The sequence below is a fragment of the Taeniopygia guttata genome, chromosome Z, assembly GCF_048771995.1.
Source record: "Taeniopygia guttata chromosome Z, bTaeGut7.mat, whole genome shotgun sequence".
In the NCBI taxonomy this organism is placed as follows: domain Eukaryota; kingdom Metazoa; phylum Chordata; class Aves; order Passeriformes; family Estrildidae; genus Taeniopygia; species Taeniopygia guttata.
In genome coordinates this window covers 63629831-63643758 of record NC_133063.1, presented here as the reverse complement: position 1 = coordinate 63643758, position 13928 = coordinate 63629831, and the positions used below count along the sequence as shown (strand labels likewise).

Below are 13928 nucleotides of genomic sequence, written 5' to 3'. Positions count from 1 at the left end.
GATCAGCCATATCTGGTGTAAGAAGTTGTTTGTGAGGGCCTAAAGATTTTTATGCTGCTTTGCAAACCAAAAGTTGGTCCCGTGTGGTCTTTGTCAGTCAATAAAGAGATCTTTGGAAGTGTCCCTAATTCAGAAAATAAATCCTAAGACATCTTTTCTTTTTTCACAAAAGATCTGTGAGGCAGGACAGTGCTGGTGTAAAGTAAGTGTAGGCCTTAAGAGTGGATGACATTACAACTTCCCGTGCATCATTCGAGCAGTGTGGATTTATTTCTCACTAAATCAGTAAATAAATATTAGCTGATATGACACGTTGCCCCCAAAGTAATTGTCACAAATGTGTGTGCTTGAGATCACCCAAGAAAAGAAAGAGCTGATCCCAGGTGGTATGTCAAGGCCAAGGCCGAACAAGTATTTCCCAGATCTCACTGCAGCCTAGAAAGAAGCAAGGGAGAGGAGATGCAGCGCCACAGTAATAAATATCAATATCGATAGCAAAAAGTTCTGCCTTGAATAATAAATAAAAGCTCACACACGTATAGTGAAAACATCCATGGGTCCTGTCACCCAAATCTGTATTTGACAAGGGTTGTGTGCAGGGTGCTTGTGCCTGCTTTGCCAAGGGAAGCTCTGGGGTTCCCAGGTTGCCGAGTGATGGCTCTGCACTCGGTGTCTGTTGGGGCTCTGGGTGCCCGGGGCCATGATGAGTTCCGTGCCCGGGCCATGATGAGTTCCATGACCGGGCTGGGACGGCGGGCGGGGCTGGCCTGTGATGCGCTCTGGGCTCTGTGACAGCACAGGGGCCGTGTCACAATGGGGGCAACTATAGAAGGCCCCAAGCCGGTGCCGCTGCCCCAGTAGAGCCTCGGCAAGCGGTGAGTACACAGCAGAGGGGAGAGGGGGCTGGAGGAGGGCTGGGACAGGAGCGCCGGTACCCGGGGCTGCCCCGTCTCCAGGGCCCAGCGCCCGGCAGGAGGGCCTTGCTCAGGGCGCGGTGCTCGCGGGGGCAGCGGTGCAGCCTTGCCAGCTGCTGGGGGCCCTTTCCTTCCTGCCACCACATCCCTGCCGCTCCTGCCCCTCACTGTCTGTCTCCATTCCGGCCCCACTGAGCCCCTTCCGTGTGTCCTCCTGTAGACCATGGCTTTACCGTCACTGTTCTTCGTGCTGGTGCAAAGACTGATCCAGTTCCCCCAGCCAGCTGGGGATGGGCTGGATGAGGCCACGCACCAGAGAATGCGGGAGCGTCAGGAGCTGCTGGACCGTGAGATGGCCCGGCTGCTGCAGGAGCTGGAGCAGCAGGACGAGGGCTGGGGAGCCATGCTCTTTGGTGCCCTGCAGCAGTGGCCATTCTGGGTTCTTGCTGGCATCCTGCTCCTCTTGGGCCTGTGGCTGGGCTGCAGGAGAAGGAGCTGTGAGGCCAGCAGCAGCAGCAAGGACCAGAGCTCCTGCAAGACCTTGGCAGATGAGACAGTAACGGAACAGGAAGAAGACACTGCTGATCCAGAGGAAGGTGGAGAAGATATGGCTCTGGAGGCAGACGACAGCGGCACTGAAAATGACAGAGAAGGCAGACCTGTGGCTGCAGGTGATGGAGACAAGGATGATGCCATTTGTTACAGTGAGCTCATGGGCATTCTGTTTCCCCTTCCCCGGGACCCTGTGACTCTGATCAAGATAATCCGGGATCCCTCCTTTCTGCCCCAACGGGGTTGGCAGAGAGCCAGGGAAGCCCACCCTGTCCAAAGTCTATATAGACCCCTGACATTTCCTGTTCGTCCTCTTTGAAGGCAATTATGATGTGAAGGTGAAGGAAGACGGCGATGTCAACAGTGGCAATTATGATGCGAAGGAAGACAGCCATGTCAACGATGGCAATGGCTATGAGTTAAAGAAAGAAGGACAGAGTGATGGGGATGTACCAGGAGACACTACCACTGAAGGAGATGAAGAAGAACCTGGCAGTGTTGCTGGAAATGAACTCGACGAGGCAATGGAGAAAACAAGGATGTTCAGGTGGATCAAGAAAGGATTCTGGAAAGGAAAAGGGAGAAGGAAATCAAGAAAAAAACCAATAGTGCAACTATAAAGGCAGGCAACAACACTGATGTAAATGAAGGTGAAGACAATGTAGCCGGAACGGAAGAATACATGAATGTGAAGGCGCAGGAAAGCAGAGGTGCCAATGACCAGAGAAGCAAAGAGTGGACTGGGCAGGAAGATAGCAATGAATGTGGGAATGAAATTGCCCATAGTGGTTTTCCTGCACCTGAGGAAGCAAATATGGAAGTTATAGAAGATGGCAGTGATAGAAACAAGGATGAAGAACAGGCTGATGTGATGTGGAGGGAAACAAGAATAAGGATAGACAAGAAGAAGAACAAGGTAATGTGTCTGCCAGTGAAAAAGGTGGCAGTGATGGTGGCAGGGAAGAAAGTGCCAGCGGTGGAAGTGAAGACAGAGAAGACACCCAAGATGCTGGGAATGAGCAGGACATCCTTTTAGTGGATGGTATAGAGTGGCCTGTGGAGGACCTGGAGAGAGGCTGCTCAGTGACAGCTGAGCTGATGGAGAGCTTCACGCGTGTCTTTGTGGACAGCGTGAGCAATAGCTTCGATCCGGTGCCTCAAGAAGCCATCGGGGTGGGCAGCGCCTTTGAGGGCTGGAGTCCCCATGAGTGGGATGGAGTGTACCGTGTGCTGGTCCCACTGAATCCCCCGCCAGGGCACGCCTTCCACCTAGAGCCAAACAGTGCAGGGCAGACGGCAGCAAGTGTCGGAATCTGTGGGTATTGGTTATTCCGAGATTGTAGAAAGTCTCTGTCTTTCTGCCCCGTTGCCAAAGAAGAAGCCATAATTCGTCTGTGCTGTTTTCAAGGTGAGCAGTCAGCCTGCCAAGGCCAACATCCTCGCAAGCACAGCGTGGCCTGAGACATTCGCTGTGGCAGAGGCAAAATTCTTCCAGCACATTGCCAGGCAGATACCGTGTAAAGGGTTGCACCTGAAATACCTGCAGCTCTTCACCTGCATGCTGAGCGGCACAGGTTTTTCCACCTCTACCTGGAAGACTCTGGTCATGCATGTGTTAAACATCATACCGCGGGTCTACTGGCACAGGAAGGAATTTCCACTGCGGCTGTGGGACATCATGGCGTTCCTGCAGTTCTGCCTGAAATGGAAACGCCTGGACCATTTTGTTCTAGGCAACGAGAAGCTTCCTGCAGAGATCAGCGTGCCTCCAGCAATGCGAAAGGTTGAGCCGCTCAACCTCTCTGAATACCTGGCCCGAGATCCGGATGCCCACAGGAAGGCGATGGAGGCTCATGATCAGCTGCACTTTCGCCTCTGGATGCTGCTCTCCAACCAACACTAAGAGGAGTTCCCTGCACAAAGCTGTGATGGAGAAGTTCACAGCCGATTGCAGCGACGTGGACTCTTTGTGATTGTTGCAGTTGTCCCTGACAATCCCGAAGCTGCTTTCCTGCTCCTGCGGAAGGAAGATGCTGCAGCACATGGATTCCTTGTGCAGACACTTCTCTGAGCGGCCTTGCCCTTCACCTTCCATTTACAACAGTGCTGTTGCCTAAGTCTAGGAGGCAGAAACTGGCTCCACCTGCACATCCTCACAGAAGAATACCAGTGAAACTGATGGAGGTTGCTTGGAATACCTCGAAGACAGCAACCTAGCCTATTAGGGACTTCATGTAGTTATTTAGTCGTAGTTTTAATTAGACTTGATTCTTAGGATTCATTCCAGAGGCCCTTTAGCGTTGGCAGTATACAACTATTTGGCAAAGTTACCCTTAGTGTAGAGAAATAGAGTTTAGACTAGATTAGTTTAAACCCTTAGTTTAGAGAATTACCCTTAGTTTAGAGAATTCCCCTAGTTGCTTGTCTGCTTTTAAATAATACTGGAATATCTATGTTTGAGAAACTAATAAAAGAAGATAAGTTTCTCAAATTGCCTGAAATATGTCATTCTTTGTACATAACCCTCTGTATCATAGAGAACGTCCTTCCTATACCTCTATCTGAAATAAAGACTCTTTGCAAACAGAGATGTTGGATATATTAAGTATGCTGTCTCTTGAGCATTTCCATAGAAATGCTCGAAGCTTGAGCTGAAAATGCCCTGAAGTGCCTGAAATTTTGCAGCAGAGTACTCCTCAACTTTTTTAGCAATCTTTGGAAAGATTGCTAAAAAGTTTTCTTTATGCTGTCACTTTTACACGCTCCTAGGGAACAATTTAGTCCTAAAAGACTGAGCTACCCTTCCGTAATAGCTGCCCTTCAGCAATATCTACATATATATGTGTGAAGAAATAATAAAAGGAGAAAAATTTCTCAAATTGCCCGAAATCTGTCCTTCTTTTTATTTAACCCACCATTTCTTTAAAAATATCCATCCAGTGCAACTACCAGAAAAAAATGCCAAAGTGACTCAAACGGTGATTGTGTCCAGCAGTCACTTCTCAGTATTCCGCTTCCATAGCGCTTTGAAGCAGGGCTATTAATTTTGCCTCTTGAATTCAACCAGAAGTCATGACAGTGAAAACAGCTAAAATATTAATGAAATATTTTAGCTCCCACTGTCATTAGAAAAGTTCCCCTTCCTTCAGGGCATGGAAAAAAAACGGCTGTGGCCCATGTAAGAGAGAGAAGCCTGCTGTGGGGACAGGAACAGGCAGCTCCCTTTAGGGAGAGCAAGTAGGAACCTCCCAAAGGAGGATCCCTGCCAGCAGCAGAACTTGCTGCTGCACTGAGGGAGAAGTGTGCTCACAGAGGTCCCCCTGCCTTTTGCCTTCTTTGCTGGGCAGGCACTGCCCCCACCACAGCCCCATGGCTTCCTGCTGCACAATCCTCCCAGCGCTAGATTTGCCAGGGCCAGAATTATTGCAGGTGCTTAAAATGTGGGCCTGGCCCTGAGTTTTGGTGCAATCGCAAGCGTGCTGCGTGTGTGAGGGGCATGCTGAGGGAGTGGGGGAGGCTGGAACATACAGTGTTGCCATTGAAACCCTAGGGTGTAACTCAGCTGCTGATTTTTACTGGTATGCAGTAACACTAGGAGGGAAACTGAAAGCAGTGTTCAGTAAGAGTAAGCAAAGGCAAATAATCGGGATGTTTTTCTGTGGCTGAGCTGTTCTTCCAGGCCTTGAAAACAGGAGGCAGCACTGATGAAGTAACTGAGCAAGTCTGCTCGGCCTTAACTGACCCCAATCAGCTCTCTGTTCGCATGGCCCACACGAACCCACGTTCAACTGACTCCCAGCCCGCTCTCACCGACCTGCAGCTGAGCCTTTCCCGGGGCGCCTTTCAGTGAGCAGAATTCAACCATTTTTATGGATTTAGCAAAGGCTGAATGGAGCAGGGCCCTGGTGTCAGATGAGCATTTGGAGAAAGCAGCTTTGAGTCAAATGCATCACAGCCAGAGAATGTCAGCACATGCCGGCAGTGTCAGAAGAGCTCTTGAGTCAGGTCAGGGCTTCTGTAGGCAACTGTCCTTTGGATTTACTGAAGAAAATCACTTACAGGTTGGACACTGAAATCCATGAAATCTATAGGTAATAGTCAAATCACAATAAAATTCATTTGGCAAAATAGTAATAGATATGGATAGTAAAAACAAGCCATTCTTTTCAATTTTTGACATCACTCTCTTCAGCCAAGGCCATGCTGTTCTTCATCTTTTCAATGGTTAAGGAATCTAATTTGCAACTAACAATCGTTACAAAGTAACCACAAATTCATGAGAAACATAAATAGAAAACAATTATTTATATTTTCCTAGAAGGAAAAATTCACAATGAATATGACAAAAGAAAGCAAGTAAGGAGCTGGTTTTAAATTGTTTGTGATTACAATGAAAGAAAACCCTCCTTAATTGGGCTGTTATCTGTGCTTTCAACACAGTGGTGTCTGCTATCATTCTTTAAAGTAAAATCTGGTAGCCTTTCCTTTACAAACCTGTTTTTCAGGTACATGCAACTCTGCTCTTAAACAGGATGAGAGCCCACAGTAGATCTGATTTATTTTCATTTGGCTAAAATACATTCCCTGATTTTTTTTTTTTTTCATCTTATCTCAAGGACAGTGGCTCTGGTCATAGAGATCTGGGCTATAAGATGTAGCAAAGTTATCTGTCTTGCCTCAGAGCGCCGTGTCCATCTCCAGAGAATGGCCTGTTGTCAGAATCCCTTCTGAAGATGCAGTTAGTTGAAAATTGCAGGTGCAGGTGCTTGCAACTACTCCAACTCTTTGTGCATCCTTCTGAGAGAAACAAAGTCTGAAACGTAGGAGTGGCAGTATTTTGAAGGCAAGTGCAATATAATGAGGGTAATTTGTCTGGAAAGGTAGAGATAGCAGTACCTATAATTTCACAAAACATACTTTGAGAAAGGAAGAGCTGCATGCCTTAAGGTGCTAAATATGATCAGGATGTTCCATTCTGAACACCTGGACATGCTTGCAAAATGCAGGGCATGTCTCCATCCAGGCTGGAAAGAAGGAGCCCACTGCTACAGGGTGGAGTGGGTTCCTTTGTGCAAGTCAGCACAAATCCCAAACCCCTGAGGTGGTTTTGAAGGTACGCAGCTTCTAGACACAAGCTATTGCCAGACTGTTTTTTAGTGTTGCCTGTTCCTCAGAGTGTGGATTAATCTCCACACTTCATTCCCCATGTCTGTTTCTTTCGTAAGACTCATGCCTTTCTGACTGCAGGTCATGGGCTTCTGCAGCTGAAGGTAGCTGGGAGGTTGCTGAGCTGAGCTGAGCTGAGCTGAGCTGAGCTGAGCTGAGCTGAGCTGAGCTGAGCTGAGGTAGTAGGCTAAGCAGAGCGGTAAAAGTGATTCACAGTGAGTTGACCTCAGACCCTTCAAATAGTGCAGTCCACAAAGATTTTGCCAGTATTCCACTGGAAGCTTACCATGGATAGCTTTTTCAGTGTTTGACTGGTTGGTGCATTGGCAGGGACAAGAGACTGAGAAATGTTTGACCAGGGCATGAATGAAATTACTTTTTTCTTTAGCTGGTCCTAAGCATCTCAACCTGAAGTTCTAAGGAGAGAGACTAGGAGTAGCAGAGCTCATTTAAAGCTGCCTTTTTGCCAGAATCAGTAAATTCATAGCTCTTTATCACTCTGGGTCTAATAACATGGGTTTTCAGAATAGCTTTAGCTGTAGGTGAGTATAAACCACCTCCCTTAGAGTAGGCCAGAGGTTTTCTCTTGTCTGCTTGATGCTTAAGTGACTGGAGGTCAGAAGAAATTTTCCCTCCTATTCTTCATCTTATTTACTCATGTGCCTCAGGTGAGCACTGTGATGAGACTGGAAGCTTGTCATGAGAAGAGATTTAAAAGGAGCGGGGTGATATGGGTTGCTGAAACACAGTAGCCCATGAAATTCATGGCTCTCTCCTGTATCTTCCTGGTGATGCCTGTGAATGACTGACCAGCAGGTGCTGTGATCCTGTCTTCCTCTGCTCCCCTCCCTGCTAGGTAACACTTGGCATGTGAAGCTCTTCAATAGTGACCTCATTTAGATGGCAGAATTTAGAAGGCATTGTTTGTTATTATATAGGATGGTTCAGAAAACTGTGTTTTATGAGTGCAGGCAATTCTTGTGTCATGGATGGAGAAGAGAAAGACATTCTGTGTTCCATCAGCCCTCAACTGATAAAGAGATCATCCAAAAAGAATTTGAGAAGCCCAAGGGAGCAAAAACCTCCTGCTGTGCTGTGATCGGCATCAGAGAAACTCTTCCCAATAAACAGCTCTATCATATGCAGTAGCAAGGATGTCCAATGAGAAAAAAGCAAGAGAGGAGGTTTGTACCGAGGATAGCATCCAAATGCAGACATGTTTACATCCTGTACAAAAAAGTGTTTCTCTCAGAATGGCTGTCATGCTAGGGTAGTGTTATGGTCACTCTAAGCATGAGTATCTCAAAGCCAGGGGCCTTACTAGACAGGAAAGCTGGACTGGACAAACGCAGATCAAACCAATATGGTTAATCAAACGTTCTCCGTTTATTAGTTAGAAGATGGCAGTTTATATACACTTCAATATAGTTTACAGTTTACAAAGGCACTCCCACTGGCAAGCGAACATTGTTTGTCTTTGTCTTAAGGTGGACTAAACTTCACACTACAAACCTACACTACTTCACACCCAGAAAGCCCAGTGCTTCACATCACTCCTTAATACAATTTCTAACTGCGCCACAAGCTCTTAATTTCTAATTCCGTCACAGGTTAGAAGGCCTTAAAAAGTCCAGATCAGAGGCATAGACTGGAGTAGCTCAAATCTCATTCCAGAGATAAATCATGCCCTCACTCTCTCAGAAATGCTGCAACAGTATCTAAACCTAACCACTGATTGGTTTGACCTCAACTTCTTGAGAAAATTCACCTCCCTGTCAAACTACAACAGGCAGCCTGTTGCAGTAAGTGTCAGGAGGGACACACCTTTATCTTTTGTTCGGAGGGAGCACATTAGAGTGGAATGAGCTATGCTTCAGAAGTTCTGTGCTTGGAGGATTTTCTTTTTCCATTTTAAAACATGTATTTAATGATTATAGTGGCTTGCCCAATATTAGGCCAGACTATTGATCAGCCATATCTGGTGTAAGAAGTTGTTTGTGAGGGCCTAAAGATTTTTATGCTGCTTTGCAAACCAAAAGTTGGTCCCGTGTGGTCTTTGTCAGTCAATAAAGCGATCTTTGGAAGTGTCCCTAATTCAGAAAATAAATCCTAAGACATCTTTTCTTTTTTCACAAAAGATCTGTGAGGCAGGACAGTGCTGGTGTAAAGTAAGTGTAGGCCTTAAGAGTGGATGACATTACAACTTCCCGTGCATCATTCGAGCAGTGTGGATTTATTTCTCACTAAATCAGTAAATAAATATTAGCTGATATGACACGTTGCCCCCAAAGTAATTGTCACAAATGTGTGTGCTTGAGATCACCCAAGAAAAGAAAGAGCTGATCCCAGGTGGTATGTCAAGGCCAAGGCCGAACAAGTATTTCCCAGATCTCACTGCAGCCTAGAAAGAAGCAAGGGAGAGGAGATGCAGCGCCACAGTAATAAATATCAATATCGATAGCAAAAAGTTCTGCCTTGAATAATAAATAAAAGCTCACACACGTATAGTGAAAACATCCATGGGTCCTGTCACCCAAATCTGTATTTGACAAGGGTTGTGTGCAGGGTGCTTGTGCCTGCTTTGCCAAGGGAAGCTCTGGGGTTCCCAGGTTGCCGAGTGATGGCTCTGCACTCGGTGTCTGTTGGGGCTCTGGGTGCCCGGGGCCATGATGAGTTCCGTGCCCGGGCCATGATGAGTTCCATGACCGGGCTGGGACGGCGGGCGGGGCTGGCCTGTGATGCGCTCTGGGCTCTGTGACAGCACAGGGGCCGTGTCACAATGGGGGCAACTATAGAAGGCCCCAAGCCGGTGCCGCTGCCCCAGTAGAGCCTCGGCAAGCGGTGAGTACACAGCAGAGGGGAGAGGGGGCTGGAGGAGGGCTGGGACAGGAGCGCCGGTACCCGGGGCTGCCCCGTCTCCAGGGCCCAGCGCCCGGCAGGAGGGCCTTGCTCAGGGCGCGGTGCTCGCGGGGGCAGCGGTGCAGCCTTGCCAGCTGCTGGGGGCCCTTTCCTTCCTGCCACCACATCCCTGCCGCTCCTGCCCCTCACTGTCTGTCTCCATTCCGGCCCCACTGAGCCCCTTCCGTGTGTCCTCCTGTAGACCATGGCTTTACCGTCACTGTTCTTCGTGCTGGTGCAAAGACTGATCCAGTTCCCCCAGCCAGCTGGGGATGGGCTGGATGAGGCCACGCACCAGAGAATGCGGGAGCGTCAGGAGCTGCTGGACCGTGAGATGGCCCGGCTGCTGCAGGAGCTGGAGCAGCAGGACGAGGGCTGGGGAGCCATGCTCTTTGGTGCCCTGCAGCAGTGGCCATTCTGGGTTCTTGCTGGCATCCTGCTCCTCTTGGGCCTGTGGCTGGGCTGCAGGAGAAGGAGCTGTGAGGCCAGCAGCAGCAGCAAGGACCAGAGCTCCTGCAAGACCTTGGCAGATGAGACAGTAACGGAACAGGAAGAAGACACTGCTGATCCAGAGGAAGGTGGAGAAGATAGTGATATGGCTCTGGAGGCAGACGACAGCGGCACTGAAAATGACAGAGAAGGCAGACCTGTGGCTGCAGGTGATGGAGACAAGGATGATGCCATTTGTTACAGTGAGCTCATGGGCATTCTGTTTCCCCTTCCCCGGGACCCTGTGACTCTGATCAAGATAATCCGGGATCCCTCCTTTCTGCCCCAACGGGGTTGGCAGAGAGCCAGGGAAGCCCACCCTGTCCAAAGTCTATATAGACCCCTGACATTTCCTGTTCGTCCTCTTTGAAGGCAATTATGATGTGAAGGTGAAGGAAGACGGCGATGTCAACAGTGGCAATTATGATGCGAAGGAAGACAGCCATGTCAACGATGGCAATGGCTATGAGTTAAAGAAAGAAGGACAGAGTGATGGGGATGTACCAGGAGACACTACCACTGAAGGAGATGAAGAAGAACCTGGCAGTGTTGCTGGAAATGAACTCGACGAGGCAATGGAGAAAACAAGGATGTTCAGGTGGATCAAGAAAGGATTCTGGAAAGGAAAAGGGAGAAGGAAATCAAGAAAAAAAACAATAGTGCAACTATAAAGGCAGGCAACAACACTGATGTAAATGAAGGTGAAGACAATGTAGCCGGAACGGAAGAATACATGAATGTGAAGGCGCAGGAAAGCAGAGGTGCCAATGACCAGAGAAGCAAAGAGTGGACTGGGCAGGAAGATAGCAATGAATGTGGGAATGAAATTGCCCATAGTGGTTTTCCTGCACCTGAGGAAGCAAATATGGAGGTTATAGAAGATGGCAGTGATAGAAACAAGGATGAAGAACAGGCTGATGTGATGTGGAGGGAAACAAGAATAAGGATAGACAAGAAGAAGAACAAGGTAATGTGTCTGCCAGTGAAAAAGGTGGCAGTGATGGTGGCAGGGAAGAAAGTGCCAGCGGTGGAAGTGAAGACAGAGAAGACACCCAAGATGCTGGGAATGAGCAGGACATCCTTTTAGTGGATGGTATAGAGTGGCCTGTGGAGGACCTGGAGAGAGGCTGCTCAGTGACAGCTGAGCTGATGGAGAGCTTCACGCGTGTCTTTGTGGACAGCGTGAGCAATAGCTTCGATCCGGTGCCTCAAGAAGCCATCGGGGTGGGCAGCGCCTTTGAGGGCTGGAGTCCCCATGAGTGGGATGGAGTGTACCGTGTGCTGGTCCCACTGAATCCCCCGCCAGGGCACGCCTTCCACCTAGAGCCAAACAGTGCAGGGCAGACGGCAGCAAGTGTCGGAATCTGTGGGTATTGGTTATTCCGAGATTGTAGAAAGTCTCTGTCTTTCTGCCCCGTTGCCAAAGAAGAAGCCATAATTCGTCTGTGCTGTTTTCAAGGTGAGCAGTCAGCCCGCCAAGGCCAACATCCTCGCAAGCACAGCGTGGCCTGAGACATTCGCTGTGGCAGAGGCAAAATTCTTCCAGCACATTGCCAGGCAGATACCGTGTAAAGGGTTGCACCTGAAATACCTGCAGCTCTTCACCTGCATGCTGAGCGGCACAGGTTTTTCCACCTCTACCTGGAAGACTCTGGTCATGCATGTGTTAAACATCATACCGCGGGTCTACTGGCACAGGAAGGAATTTCCACTGCGGCTGTGGGACATCATGGCGTTCCTGCAGTTCTGCCTGAAATGGAAACGCCTGGACCATTTTGTTCTAGGCAACGAGAAGCTTCCTTCAGAGATCAGCGTGCCTCCAGCAATGCGAAAGGTTGAGCCGCTCAACCTCTCTGAATACCTGGCCCGAGATCCGGATGCCCACAGGAAGGCGATGGAGGCTCATGATCAGCTGCACTTTCGCCTCTGGATGCTGCTCTCCAACCAACACTAAGAGGAGTTCCCTGCACAAAGCTGTGATGGAGAAGTTCACAGCCGATTGCAGCGACGTGGACTCTTTGTGATTGTTGCAGTTGTCCCTGACAATCCCAAAGCTGCTTTCCTGCTCCTGCGGAAGGAAGATGCTGCAGCACATGGATTCCTTGTGCAGACACTTCTCTGAGCGGCCTTGCCCTTCACCTTCCATTTACAACAGTGCTGTTGCCTAAGTCTAGGAGGCAGAAACTGGCTCCACCTGCACATCCTCACAGAAGAATAACAGTGAAGCTGATGGAGGTTGCTTGGAATACCTCGAAGACAGCAACCTAGCCTATTAGGGACTTCATGTAGTTATTTAGTCGTAGTTTTAATTAGACTTGATTCTTAGGATTCATTCCAGAGGCCCTTTAGCGTTGGCAGTATACAACTATTTGGCAAAGTTACCCTTAGTGTAGAGAAATAGAGTTTAGACTAGATTAGTTTAAACCCTTAGTTTAGAGAATTACCCTTAGTTTAGAGAATTCCCCTAGTTGCTTGTCTGCTTTTAAATAATACTGGAATATCTATGTTTGAGAAACTAATAAAAGAAGATAAGTTTCTCAAATTGCCTGAAATATGTCATTCTTTGTACATAACCCTCTGTATCATAGAGAACGTCCTTCCTATACCTCTATCTGAAATAAAGACTCTTTGCAAACAGAGATGTTGGATATATTAAGTATGCTGTCTCTTGAGCATTTCCATAGAAATGCTCGAAGTTTGAACTGAAAATGCCCTGAAGTGCCTGAAATTTTGCAGCAGAGTACTCCTCAACTTTTTTAGCAATCTTTGGAAAGATTGCTAAAAAGTTTTCTTTATGCTGTCACTTTTACACGCTCCTAGGGAACAATTCAGTCCTAAAAGACTGAGCTACCCTTCCGTAATAGCTGCCCTTCAGCAATATCTACATATATATGTGTGAAGAAATAATAAAAGGAGAAAAATTTCTCAAATTGCCCGAAATCTGTCCTTCTTTTTATTTAACCCACCATTTCTTTAAAAATATCCATCCAGTGCAACTACCAGAAAAAAATGCCAAAGTGACTCAAACGGTGATTGTGTCCAGCAGTCACTTCTCAGTATTCCGCTTCCATAGCGCTTTGAAGCAGGGCTATTAATTTTGCCTCTTGAATTCAACCAGAAGTCATGACAGTGAAAACAGCTAAAATATTAATGAAATATTTTAGCTCCCACTGTCATTAGAAAAGTTCCCCTTCCTTCAGGGCATGGAAAAAAAACGGCTGTGGCCCATGTAAGAGAGAGAAGCCTGCTGTGGGGACAGGAACAGGCAGCTCCCTTTAGGGAGAGCAAGTAGGAACCTCCCAAAGGAGGATCCCTGCCAGCAGCAGAACTTGCTGCTGCACTGAGGGAGAAGTGTGCTCACAGAGGTCCCCCTGCCTTTTGCCTTCTTTGCTGGGCAGGCACTGCCCCCACCACAGCCCCATGGCTTCCTGCTGCACAATCCCCCCAGCGCTAGATTTGCCAGGGCCAGAATTATTGCAGGTGCTTAAAATGTGGGCCTGGCCCTGAGTTTTGGTGCAATCGCAAGCGTGCTGCGTGTGTGAGGGGCATGCTGAGGGAGTGGGGGAGGCTGGAACATACAGTGTTGCCATTGAAACCCTAGGGTGTAACTCAGCTGCTGATTTTTACTGGTATGCAGTAACACTAGGAGGGAAACTGAAAGCAATGTTCAGTAAGAGTAAGCAAAGGCAAATAATCGGGATGTTTTTCTGTGGCTGAGCTGTTCTTCCAGGCCTTGAAAACAGGAGGCAGCACTGATGAAGTAACTGAGCAAGTCTGCTCGGCCTTAACTGACCCCAATCAGCTCTCTGTTCGCATGGCCCACACGAACCCACGTTCAACTGACTCCCAGCCCGCTCTCACCGACCTGCAGCTGAGCCTTTCCCGGGGCGCCTTTCAGTGAGCAGAATT

At 48.3% G+C, this 13928-nt stretch overlaps 2 protein-coding genes across 2 annotated transcripts; both read left to right on the top strand.

Moving 5' to 3' along the window:
* The first annotated feature begins 1137 nt into the window (after positions 1 to 1137).
* Positions 1138 to 2927, top strand: LOC140682010 (uncharacterized). Its single transcript, XM_072922849.1, is given in 4 exon segments — positions 1138 to 1327; positions 1788 to 1904; positions 1988 to 2335; positions 2338 to 2927. Coding segments are annotated over 4 exon segments (1245 nt in total).
* Positions 2928 to 9735: 6808 nt separating this feature from the next.
* On the top strand, positions 9736 to 12636 carry LOC140682009 (uncharacterized). Its single transcript, XM_072922848.1, is given in 5 exon segments — positions 9736 to 9925; positions 10392 to 10508; positions 10592 to 10939; positions 10942 to 11458; positions 11460 to 12636. Coding segments are annotated over 5 exon segments (1686 nt in total). The 3' UTR covers positions 11974 to 12636.
* The last annotated feature ends 1292 nt before the right edge of the window (positions 12637 to 13928 follow it).